Source organism: Propithecus coquereli, unplaced genomic scaffold, assembly GCF_000956105.1.
Source record: "Propithecus coquereli isolate 6110/MARCELLA unplaced genomic scaffold, Pcoq_1.0 Scaffold72, whole genome shotgun sequence".
Taxonomy (NCBI): domain Eukaryota; kingdom Metazoa; phylum Chordata; class Mammalia; order Primates; family Indriidae; genus Propithecus; species Propithecus coquereli.
Genome location: NW_012153285.1, coordinates 6,326,260 through 6,339,626, shown reverse-complemented (window position 1 = coordinate 6,339,626; position 13,367 = coordinate 6,326,260). Strand labels below are relative to the sequence as shown.

Sequence of the window (13,367 nt, the reverse complement as noted above, 5' to 3'; positions counted from 1 at the left end):
AAAAAAAATGGTGAATAGAATATAAAAATAGGGGAAAACCTACATCAGCACTGGAAACTAAAAAAGAATAAACCCACTTTAAAAAACTGCTGCTAGATATAGTGTAGAGAGAATGTATTGAAGGTCAACTCCCAACTCATCTCACGTGCATTGTTCCTGCAAGCTAAGGAGAGAGAATTCAGCAGATTCCCACCGGGAGCCTAAGCAGAAGGAAGAAAGGCCAGACAGCAGATAGGCCACGAGGTCTGGAGAGCTGCATAACCAGCACAGAATATATCTGGATCCAGCAGGTAACTCTGACGAACACTTCTGACACCTAAAGCCACAGGAAACAGGAGTTCTGTGTTCTCATGCCTAGCTTTCAAGGATTTGGAAAGCACTGCCATGCTAACTTTTGAAAAAGACAGCCAAACCCAGGAAATACTGGGGGCACTAACCTGGTAATTCTGGATAGCACTCCAATTGCAGAAAAGAAACTTCAACCCCAAGACAATACCTCCCCTTGCTAGAGCCACCCTCAGCTCTGATGCTGCTTCCCCCTTCTCTAGCAAACCTACGGTAAACCTCAACTTTTCTGTGCCCCGCTTTGTCACCCTGAAAGATTAAGACAAATACACACCAGCTCAGCTGGAAGGCCTCTCAATTCCCCAAACTGTACAAGTCCATGCTGCATTCATTCCTCACTCTATTTAACAAACAAAAGCTAGGGACAAAGTGAGAAATAAGATGCCATGATCCCTGCCACCATGAAGCTTACGTATGAGTGAAAATGAAAGACATTTTTAACAAGTGCAATAAAGATAGCATAGCGGCAGAGAGGGAAGATCCTACATAACAGAGGGATGTGATCTAGCTTGTGGGGGCACGAGAAAGCCTTCCCAGAGGAAGTAATATTTAAACTAAGAATAGGCTGGGCACAGTGGCTCACACCTGTAATCCTAGCACTTTGGGAGGGTTGTTGAGGTCAGGAGTTCAACACTATCCTGGGTAACATAGCGAGATCCAGACTCTATAATAAATTTTAAAAATTAGCTGGTTGTGGTGGTACAGGCCTGTAGTCCCAGCTACTTGGGAGGCTCACTTAGGCCCAGGAGTGAGAGGTTGCAGTAAGCTGTGATCATGCCAGCAATCCAGCCTGGGTGAGAGAGTGAGACCTTGTCTCAAATAAATAAACAAACAAACAAACAAACAAAAACTAAATGCTATGACTGTTGCTCAGATTATGAATGATAAAAGAAGTGTTCCAGACAAAGAAAAAGACGACCAATAGCCCTGAGATAAAAGTCAGTGTAGCTCACTGAAGATTACGAAAGAAGAGCAGTGTGCTGGAAGGTGTCAGTGAGGAGCAGAAGGAGAAATGACGACAGATGCAAATCTTGGAAGCCATTAAAGGAACTTGGAATTTTATCCTAGGAAGAAAGGGAATTAAGTGAAGAAGAGCAACATGCTCAGATCTGCAAATTTAGATAGAATATCCTGACTTAAAGGTGAAAAATGGGTGGGAGTGACATAGGACAAAGGCAGTAAAACTAATTAGGAGGCTACTGAAGAAATCTAGGCAAAGATCTAGATGTAGAGGATGAGACAGATTTAAAAAAATTAGGAAGACTCCAATATGGCTCAAGCAACTGGGCAAATGATAGTAACATTTACTAAGCTAGCGAATGAGCCTAAGTTCAAGTAAAAAAAAAAAAAAAAAGTTCAGCTTTTGACATGCTTAAGGTGCCTAAGACATAGTCATCCAAGCGGAGATGATACATAGGAAAAAGAACTGGACCGATGGGTAGATTGGAGAGAGTTGGCTATATATAGATAAAACTGAAGCCGCGGAGTAAATAAGATTGTCTAAGAAAATGTATTAAGTGAGAAAAGAAAAACATCAGAGCCCTGAGGAACTTCAACATTTAGAGGTGAGCTGAAGGAGAGAGAAGTAACAAAGAAGACTAAGGAGTAGTGGCCAGAGAAGGAAAGTGTTGGCCCAGAATGACAATGATGATGATGACTATGATGATGATAATGATGATGTTGTTGCTAGTTAACACTGTGAATTAACTCTGGGAAAGACGCTGTGCTAAGTATTTCACATATAGTTTCGCCTTTAATGATTTTAACAACCTATGTGGTAGGTACAATATTATTTCCATTCTACAAGTAAAGAAACCAAGGCACAGACAACTTAATTAACTTGCCTAAGATCACATATCTAACAATAACAGAGTTACAAACCAAGAGAAAAGACTACTTCTAGAAGAAGTGAGTGGTCAGCGTATCAAATACCCTGAAGTCAGGAAGATAGGGATGAAATTGAGTCCACTGGGTTTAATGATATAGACACCATTAGTGGCTTCAACCAAAGCAGTTTCAATGGAATGGTGTGGATGTTTCTTCCCTTTTCCTTAGACCCTATATCCAATACATCAGCAAGGTCTCAGTTCTGCCATCACCTGGTCCAGACCATCATCAACTCCTATCTGAACCACCAAAATGGCTCTATATGGTTTACTTGCTTCCCACTCTTGGCCCCTACAATCCATTCTCCACACAATAACCAAAGTGATTATTTTAAAATGCAAATCAGATCTTGCCACAGTCCACCTAAAATCCCCTAATGGCTTCCACCACACAGAATAATATCTAAATTCATAATGATCTAAAATCCCCATATAATCTGGCCCTTCTCTTTGCCCTCAACTCTAACCATGCTCTCTCTAGCTCCTGTCACAGAATAGTCTTCTTGCTCTTTCTACACAGCATGCCATGATGGTTCCAAACAGAGAAGGAAAGCTCCTGAGAATAAGGCCTGTGTCTTTCTGCTTCATACTACATCCCGAGATTAGACAAGGTAGTGCCTTGACATGTAAGAGGGTTCAATACATACCCACATTTCTGATGGATGGCAAACAGAGAGACAGCAAGGATGTAAGCAACTTGTGAAACAGCTTGATCACAGAGTGGGTGGGTTTGAGTAGGCTTTTTGTTTGTTTTTTAAGATGAGAGAAATTCAGGCATGTTTAAACAAGGGATATTAGGAAATTATCCAAGAGCTTGGGAAAACCTGAAGACATCAAAAAGTCACAGAACATAAGAAAAAAATATAATCAATTAGCTACTTTAGGAAAAAATTAAAGCTGTCCGACAAAGTTATGGCACAAAGGGATTTTATCTCTCAATGCCAAAGTTTCCTCTTATATAATTTTAGGGGTTTGGGTAAAACCAGTAGTTTCCAATCACTGTTGAGAACTTGCTTTTATTTAATTATTTCCTCTCATGATCTCCCTTGGTTATTTCACACCAAAAGGAAGTTCTGACTACAATTATAAATGTCTGATTAATAAAATAATTATTACTTAACAGATTCAACTTATTTGGAAATCCAGGGCTCAGGAAGATTAAGTGATTCATCTAAGGTCATACAAATATTTTTCAAAAGAGGAAGTCATTGCACAAATCTGAAGAAACTGGTCCAAACTAGCACAGAAAATCAGTGGAATCAATTCCAAGCCACAGACCAAAAGTAAAAAAACTGAAAAGATTTTAGAAGGATAATGAAGAAGGCATATTTTTCCTTCTAATTAGGAAAAAGAAAATCAATAATAAATCCCAGAGAATTTTTTTAAAAGCCTGTGTAATAAAATCATGGTCTAACCATAAAGCGAATTAAACTACCGCATGACTTTCGGCAAATGGTGATGTACAGGAAAATCCATTTGAACATCATACTAGGGACATTCTCTTGAATGTCACAGAAATGCTTTAGTGTCTTAAAAACTTAAATGGGAAAAAGCATAACTGAAAGAAAAGACTACACAGGAGCCAAAATAGTGTAATGATTAAGAACATAGATTCTGGAGCCAGACTGCCTAGAATAAATCATAGTCATACAAATTATTGAAGACCTCTGTGCCTCAGTCCCTAATCTTAATATATGCTGTATCGTAATGATACCATACTTTCTTGATAAAACTGTCATGAGCATTAAGTGAGTTAAACATATGTAAATAACAAACACTTATCCCAGGCTTCCACACCAAAAACAAATAAGTAAATATTTAAAATAGTGCCTAGTACATAGTAACATCTGTATGTGCATATATGCTATTACTATCACTGACATTGCTATTATTATTTGATATAAAGATGATAAAGCTTAAAAGCAATAGAAGAAAATACAAAGATTTGACTCCACAGGGAAACATAAGAATCCTAATGGATAAATGTGCAAGGAGCATAAATAAATTAAAAAGTAGAAAAACATATAGATAATAAAAGAAATGCTAATTTTTAAAAGATGGGTTACATACACCAATATAGATGACACAAACATAATTTTGTGGGGAAAAAAAACAAGTCACAGAAGATACACTTGCAGTTGATACCATTTATATAAAGTCCCAACACATGCAAAATTGAATATTATAATATGTAGAGATACATCTACAGTAAAACTATAAAGAAAGCAAGAGTTTATCAGTCACAGTTTTTGTATTAAATGCTAATCACAAAATGCAAGACTGTGGGTACCTCTAAGCAGAGGGAAGGTGTGACTGGTGAAGGTCACCCACGCTGCTTTAAAATTCCACTTCTGAAACTGGATGGGGGGACCCAAATTTTTAAAAAATTATTCTTTATACCTTATATAGGCATTTTATATTTTTTCTGTATGTGTAAAATATTTCATAATCAAAAGGGCAAAAACTTACTAGTAAATTTTAAAGGCAAGAAAAGATACTTTTTTAGCCTGTCAAATTAGCAAAGATTTTTTTTTTTCTTTAAAGCTCATGGTGAAGATTTTTTTTAAATGGTAAGACCAAGATTAACTAATTTTAAAAGTTAAATATATCGATAGGATGATCGGAGACAAATTCCACTGGTAGTATATCCTGTTATAAGAGGACTTTTCCCATCTGAGATATATTCTCAAACATAAATAATTAATTTCTAGCTGTACATTTAGAAAAACAGGCATAATTTCTAGTGTTTAATGCCATTACTTCAGATGAGATATTCAATATAATGCTTCTAATACATTATAACCTATACTTTAAATAAATGCTAAATCTTTAAAAGGTTATATAACCTTGCTGAAAGATCAAATTACTGGGCATACTAGGCTAAAAAGTTCAAATATAAGATCTCAGATACAGAGTAATATTTATACTTCGTTCCACAAAATAGCCAACTAGAACAAAACATAAAAAGGGAAGACATAATTTTGTATAATTTTTTAATCATGTTATTTACATTAAAAATTATGGAAGCTACTTGGAGACTTTTAGACAACCCATAAATTACAGAATCTTAAAACAAAAGTAATATAAGGTATTACCTAGCCCAATTTATTCATCTTGCAGATATGAAAACTGAGGCACTAGAAGCTTAAATGACAGGCAAAAACAGGGCTAGGAAAATTCAGTCTTCAAATTCACAATCTAATGTTCTTTTCATAGCACTACACTGACTCCCTTGCAACATGAACATATACACAAAGATGCAAATATGCAAATTGGCTTGTAATTTTTCAAGTGGGTCTGCACATAGGTAAACATCCTCTGCCCTCAACCCATCTTCTTCCTGGGCCCCTAAGGCGGTCAGACTGGAAGGCATGTTCGCACCCCAAGAAATCAGAAACACAAAATACAGTGCACTTTTTCTTTTTCTGCTCTCAATTACCATGAGACCAGAGCTCCAAGACCACTTGTGGCCTCTCACCCATTACCCTATCTAATCTCCTGGACTGTGTATAGGGAGATATGGCCCTACCTTTCCTTAGTTACATACCACTAATCTAAGATAAAATAAATATCCACCTATAATAGGCACTATAATTCTCCCTGAACCCCAACCAAACCCAAATTCTCTAACAACCAAACACAATAAAAACAAAAGACAAATGAAAGAACAAACAAAATTTAGGGCTTTCTGACTCTCTGATTTACACAAGGGCTGTCCCGATTTTTTTTATAGACTCTACCATGTACCACAGGCTTATTTTCAACAATGCCTTAAGTTTAACATATGTACTGAAAAATTTTTTTGTCTTCAAATACAATAACTGACCCAATAAACCATAAGTATTCACTGTAAAATTTATAGTAACAGAAGACAGTTATGTTATGGCCATAACAGAGACTGCTATAGGTATGTACTTATATGCAAATCATCTAATAAATTTCATAGCCCTAAGAATGATGCTCATATATCTAAAAACTTAATTTTTAAAAAGTATATACAGTGTATTTAACTTTTAATCCCTGACACTGTTTAACAGTCCAGTATAAAGTCTGGCAGAAAACAGGCAATTGCTGTTGTAAAAGCATGCCGAGTTTTTCTGTCATTCCAAAATTTCAGTTATGGCTCAAATTTTCAAACAAAAGTCTCCCCCACATTCTAAAGTGAGAGGGCAATGAGCTGCTCCAAGTTTAGACCAGAACTTCCTTGAGAGTAACCACAAAGCAATAAATCAAGTGTTGTCTGTAGATTCTATAAGTCATAATTTCCACATATGTGTAACCTTCCAGATATATAAGAATGCTTTTATATTTACAAAAAGTCATTCCAATGTTTCATAGGGGCTTTTTTATGTGGTATTATGTATTTTCTCAATCAATAACACATTTTTATGTGTTATTACGTATTATCTCAATCAACAGATACTAAAAACACAACTACTAGCAAAAGGAAAGGTCCTCATTATTTTTAAAGAGTTAAAAATTACTCTTAATACTGTATATTGTACATAAATGTGTCACTATAGACAAATGTTATGAAAATGTACTATTTTTAGAAATCTAGATTCAGGATATACTGCTGATCTGGAAGCTACACACTGAGAAAACACGTCCTATAGCAGCATTCTTTTTCTATTTCACCTGCAGTCATCTCCATGTTTTAAAAACCTCTAAAATCTGTGTAAATAAAACTCTCTCATAAATTAAACTCCCTCAGCTTTCCTTCAGGAAGCCAGATATCAATAACCTGGCTGAATTTCCACACCAGCACACAGCTGGGTAACCCAATCATGAGATGCTAGGTGACGATGCTGCTCCAGGCTACCACGGCTAAGTGTCAGAGGCCAGGGTGACCAACTCAAGTGTACAGGAACCTTGAAGAGATAAGGCAAGCACGGCATTCTGTAAAAAAGAGGGAGGGATGTAATTTATCATAATTTTTTTTATTCTAGATTGGGAGGTTAGCAACAATTATTTTATGGATAAGAACCTGACCATGGCAATAAAAAAAGTACTTTTCATAAAGGACCAAAAAAAGTACAAACAGTACTCCATCTGGTGGAAATCACATCTTCTTCACATCCTGTCCGTTCTTGGAGAAGAGGGAGGAACAAGGAGGAGTGTGAGAATGTGTGTTCAAAGCTAACATTAGTGATGATGAAGACATTTAAGGAGTTAGTCCTTTATCTTAAGAAAGATGAGAAGCCACTGAAAGTGGGTTAAGCAAGGAAGTAGCAGCAACAATTTTGCAGTTTAGAAAGGTCATTCTGGATACAGTACCCTTTGTTCAGTGTTTCCCATGTATTATCTGTCCAGGCAGTAAATGTGATGTCCCCTAAACAGGAAAGCTGATGAACAGAATGCCATATACCAACTGGGCATCTTTCAAAGCCAGATCAAATTCTAGCTTCTTTGTGATGCTTTTCCTATACCCCTCCCTTTATTCCAGCTAAAAAATGCACTCTTCCTCCCTTTATTTTTAACCCTCCTAACTCATACATGTTTTATTTCCAGCCCTGATCTCTTCTGACAAGGCCCAGTCTCACACTTCTGATTCTACTACACATTTCCACATGAAAAGTCCTGTTAGCACCTCAAATGTAAGAGATATAAAACAAAACTTATTTTACGCACCCCTCCACACACCCCGGCTCTGAGTTCACATTTTGTCAATTGTCCAAGCTTAACATCTTATGGTCACTTTTTATTCTTCTCTTTCTTTCCCAATGTAAAATTGTTTATTTCTGTCCAATGTACTTCACCAACACTTCTACTGCATTACTACTACCCTAGTTCGGGTCTTCATTCTTTAACAAAAACTCTCACAACACTTTTTCATTAGTCCTGTGGTTTCTTTCCCAAATTCAATTCATTTTCTGTACTATTAGATAATATAACCTATAACTCAACTCTGATTGTGATATTTCAAGGATCAAAAACCTTCAATCTCATAGCTTGCTAACCCAATCCAGAATTCTCTAGCCTAACATTAAAATCCTTCCACGTTGTAGGCCAAACCTAATTTTCCATCTTTATACTTTATCATCTCACTATTCCTCTTTATACATGCTCATTTTTTTTCCTATACCTGTTCTATCTATCTGAACTGGTAAATATTGGGTGCTCAACAAAAGCTGATTCCCTTCCACATGAGCCTGCTATACTCTCCTTCCCCATGCCATTTCAGTTTACAGGAAAACATCCTATCATTCAATTAAATATATATTTGATCTTCATATGAGAAATCAGAATGTTCATAGAAAAGCCAGTAAAATGGAGGAAATAGACAAGCAAAGTAAGCAGTGTGATTGAGCTCCAATTTCAAAAGAAAAAAGCAGCAAGCAGGACACCAGAAAAGTTTCAGAATATTTGAAAAAATCAGACTTATTATACCTGGGACCATGGGTACTAAGAGCCTGTAAGAATTCTTCTAGGTGATTCACTGGCCTACTGGAATTTATAGTCCAGTGAAGAAGATGAATATATATGGACTTAAATAGAACACAAGATGGTCAAAGTCATGCCCCAACGAAGGTTCAAAATGCCTTAGAAACACAAGGAAATTCCAAATTCTATGACATGAGGAAGACTTCACAAACTACCATCTGACAGAGGCTTTAAGGACTTCAACCTGTTCTCAGAAAAGAGTTCCAGAAAACAGGAACAGCCTCAAAGAAAGATAGAGGTAGAAAATGCTAGACATATGAGAAATAGGAAAATAACTGATGAATTCTTGGTCCCTAAACTAGTATGAACATTTCTATCACTTACATAGTTTTAATGAACTTACCCGAAAGAGCTATTTGAGCTCAGCATTTTATTAAGTGAATTCCTGAAAATATGCAGATGATTATCTGTAGAATGAATTAGTTATCAGAGAAAATTTTCACAACTCAGTTGGACCTCAAGCGTTATAATTCCCAAATGTGTGTACTCAGTTTATTTTCCATAGGCTTCCTCGTCAGCATTCCTGCAGCAACAGGAACTGCTCCAACATCCTAGAATCCCACTGAGGGTGTCATGCACTTCCGCAAGCACACTGCCATCAAGAGCAAATATACATTTTAAGGACAAATAACCCCATAAGACAAAATGTAAAAAATGCAAAATCAAACCATCTAAATGGATATACCACATACTCCAGACAACTCTAGAATTAGAAGAGACCTGAGAGAAAAATCTAGATCAACCATGTGACCTAAACTGTGTCTATTAGGTTGCTCCTCTCAGGAATTTAGGATCAAGACTCAATAATTTAGTCTCTCCTTATAAAAAGACACAAAAATACTCAGAAGCTGCTGAGTAGCCACGTTCAACCATGAAAAGGAAAATAAAAAAGGTCAGCAAAAAGAGAACAGCGAATCAAAGAAAGGCAAATACTAGAGTCAGGGAATGTTCCAGGTTTTCCAGTCCCTGATCTCAGGCCCTAATAAGGTCTGTCTGCATTTGGCTTCCAGTGGTTTTCCAACAAATTCCTTTCTTCCTTTTTGCTAAAACTACTTCAAGTTCATTTCTGTTACTTGCAACAGAAGCTTAAATGAGGCAATAACCAAAATCTTCCATAAAGTCAACTCATTGATTCATTACTGATCTATGTTTTCTATACTTTTCTCTGTATTTGTATTTCTTTAAAAGCCATAAATATGACTTTGATATAATATAGAGACAAATATATAAACAGGGATTAGGGATTATGCCGAGCATCTTAAAAGGAAAATTCACCATGCCCACGAAGGAGAAAATATAGAACATTAAGGTAAAGCCTTGAGATATCTGTGCAGCAATAAGAAATGTTAACTAACGGGCAAATTAAATAACTGATTGCCCTCCTATCTAAATCCAATTTAATTCTGATAAATCATATAGGTAGATCCAATTCAGTCTTCTCTGACATAGGATCAGTAAGTGATAACCCAATATAAGAAGTTTCATCTGGAAACTAAACACAACCTTACCAACCACAGGATAGTTTGAGTGCTCTCTGGTGATGCCCCTAACCCTGACCCAAATACCAAAACTGAGTATCAAACTGTCCTAGGGCCTGAGCTTAACCATTCCCGAAGGTAGTTAGGCATTTACCCTATGGCATAACCAGCACTTTCTGCAATTAAATGAGGAAGAGAAAGTAACAGAAGCTTAACATTATGGAACTCTGCCCAGGTATGTACATCTGCAGGCATGTGCTGGGTATCAAGATGATCCTGAGGCAGATCCAAGCTCCCCTAAGCTGGATCCACACCCATCAGATCTGACTACAGGCAGACCAGTTTAACATGTATAGCAAGTCAGAGGTTGACAATCATAAGTTTGAACCAGATATAATGGGTGGCTACAGGGTTATATAAACAAAAACAAAACTATAGGATCTTGGAGTTAAAAGGGACATGGAAACGATACCCAGCTTTCTAATTTTACAAAGAAAGAAGCTAAATATAGGAACCAAATTCATCAACCAAATCCCTAACCACAATAAATTATACAGTGCAGATAAAATCAAAGGGATTGTGACCAGACTATGATAGAAACAAAAAGCATCATTTCCTAAAGTTGCTCTTTGTTGGTTTAAAATCTATTTTTAATTAATAAATGGCAAATGTATTATAATATCTGATTAATCCTACTGTTGGGACAGTTTTTGGATATACTTATTACTTGACTTCAGCAAAACAGTAAGGATTTCTGACTTAATGGGTTAACATTTTAGTTAAAACATTGGAACAAGAGGACAAATTAGGATGGAAAGCAAAAAAAAAAAAAAAAAAAACATTGGAACAAGCACCTTTAAAAGCAAAAACCAGTGTGTTGATTCAAAATCTAAATGACGCTGGATGCTGCAACCTTGGCAGACAGGCAGTTTAAGGCACTGTGACAAAATTCTAAATAGCAAAGAACTACTTATTTTAATATTTTAAAAAAGTCCAGACATTCATGTAGGACCCTAATAAAAGTCACCAGAAATTAGACTGATGTATCGGCTGGGACCGAAATTAAAAGAATACATGTTTAAATGGTCCAAATATAAACTTGGTGTTCAAAATTATTGGCAAGGAGCCACAGTACAGTGGATTTTGGTCTTCAAGGACTGTTTCACCACAAGTATTAGGTAAGTCAACACATCACTGAGGCAAAAAAAAGACAGAAAAAGCATACATTTATTTCCTGACAACACAATCCATTCTTTATCATCCAGCATGGTATTTTTTAGAAATCCATTGATAAAATGTGAAGTTAGAACCTGTTGTGTTTCCAAGAAGTACCAGGAAAGTTACTTCTAAAATATGAATCTATAAAAAGTAATTCTTTTTGAAAAACAATATTATTCAGAAACAAACATGAAACTGATACCATTGCTTAAATTACTATTTTTAAACTGCACATTTGATAAAGTTAAATATTTACTATTAATCAGAACTGACAACTATATGAGCCCTGAAGATTTTTTACAAACAAAAACTCCTTTAAAATCATTTTTGCCACCAATGCTGATATGAAGAGATAAACCAGAGAATACTGAATATAATCTATGTTTAACAAAGTCAGCTTTCAACTAATTTATAAGCCCTAGTTAGCCATATCTTATTTTGACAGTTTAGTCTATTGGTGGCAAAAACAAAAGCAAGCTAAAATCTCCTAAGTAATTCAGCTCTAAGGAATTATAATTTCTGTTCTTCCATTCCATATAACATTAAGAACCAAGAAGTTTTGATGACTACTCATCACCAATGTAAAACTTCATGCAATTTCACATTTACTTTAAACTCTAAATTTGTACCTCCAAATAACTGCTTTTTAATAATAATACCCACACCAAAAAAATCCTCTCTAATATTTCCCACGATTCAAAGAAAACTGTCTTTAAAAATCTCACTGTTATGACTTCAGAATTAGCACACTTGATAACTTACAACCCTAAACCAAATATAGCAAGAACAGCATTTTTCATTCATATACTTTGACTTGAAAAAGTCCAGTGTAAAACTTTAAAAAATTGACTTAGATGCTTTCTTCCGCTTAAAAACAAAAAACAAAACTGGTACCTGGCAAACTGGGGGTTCTGTTCGATTCTGGCCTATGAAATTCCAGCCGGGCCCGCGGAGCCTGGTCGGCGGAGCGGGCGACGCGGAGGGCGGGCTGGGCGAGCGCGCTCAGCTAGGTGCGCCCCTCCTCGCCGCCCGCCGCGCCCCGCGCTGCCCCCGCCCGACGCCCCCGCGCCCGGTCCCCTCAGACACGCGCAGCGGGCGGAGCGAGCCGGGCCGCGAATTCCCACACCCGGGGCCCGTTATCCGGGCGGCAACCCTGGCGGGGCCGACTCGCGCTGAGCCGGGGGCTCCGGTGGTCCCTGCCGCGGGCCCGCACCCTCCCGAGCCGGGGCCTGCGCCCCCTCCCCTGCCTCTCTCCGGCTGCCCCGCCAGATCCCGCCCTCGGGGGCCCCGCGGGGCGAGAGGCTCCCGCGGGCTCAGGTTCGCTCCAGGGACGGGATAAGGTGTCAGAGAGGCGGCCAGACGCCTCCTGTCGGCGGGGGCGTGCGGGGGGCAGCCCTGACCTCCTTCCACTCGGCCCCTCAGCGCCCGCGCGGGGCGCAGCCCTCCTGCTCCCGTTCTCGGCTTGGGAAGCGGGTGTCCCCGCCGGAGGCCGGGGGGCGCAGGCGGTCTCCGGGGAATCGGGCTCGGGGTCACACCCTAACTTGGCAGGGTCGGGCGGGAGGCGTGAGGCGAGGCGGGGAGCTGAGCCCGAACTTACCGGACTGCGCGGCGCCGCGAGCCGCGGCCGTGGCCAGGCAGAGGCAGAGGCAGAGCGAGAGGGGGCGCGGGAGGGTCCGCCGCGGGCTCATGGAAAGGCCAGGGAGCCGCCGCCGCTGTCCGAGCCTCCCTCCCTCCCTCCCGGCTCCGGGCGACGGACGGGGCGGCGGGAGGCATGACGGGAAATTCCTGGGCACGGGCAGCCGAGTCCAAATATGAGCATAGGAGACGAGCGAGGGAGGACCGCGGAGCGCGCCGGCCGCGGTTGGGGCCCGCTGCCCGGGCCTCGGCGGCCGCCAACTCCTTCCTCCTCCTCGTCCTCCTCCTCTCTGCCTCCTCCTCCTCCTGCACAGCCGCCCCAAGGCCGCCGGTCGCCAGCCGCCGAGCGCGACCGGGACGT

General features: G+C 39.2%; 1 protein-coding gene across 3 annotated transcripts in view; it reads right to left on the bottom strand.

Annotated features, from left to right (window-relative positions):
* The window catches only part of MSRB3 (methionine sulfoxide reductase B3), a 164,848-nt gene extending 151,695 nt beyond the window's left edge, over positions 1–13,153 (bottom strand). The window contains exon 1 of one of the 3 annotated variants that reach the window (XM_012661575.1): positions 12,969–13,153. Coding sequence is in view for 1 of the 3 variants with exons in the window: in XM_012661573.1 (XP_012517027.1) it covers positions 12,969–13,059 (91 nt within the window). In the remaining 2 variants the exon portion in view is untranslated. The remainder of the gene's footprint in view (positions 1–12,968) is intronic. The other 2 variants (XM_012661573.1, XM_012661574.1) reach the window with 2 other exon arrangements.
* Between the last annotated feature and the right edge of the window lie 214 nt (positions 13,154–13,367).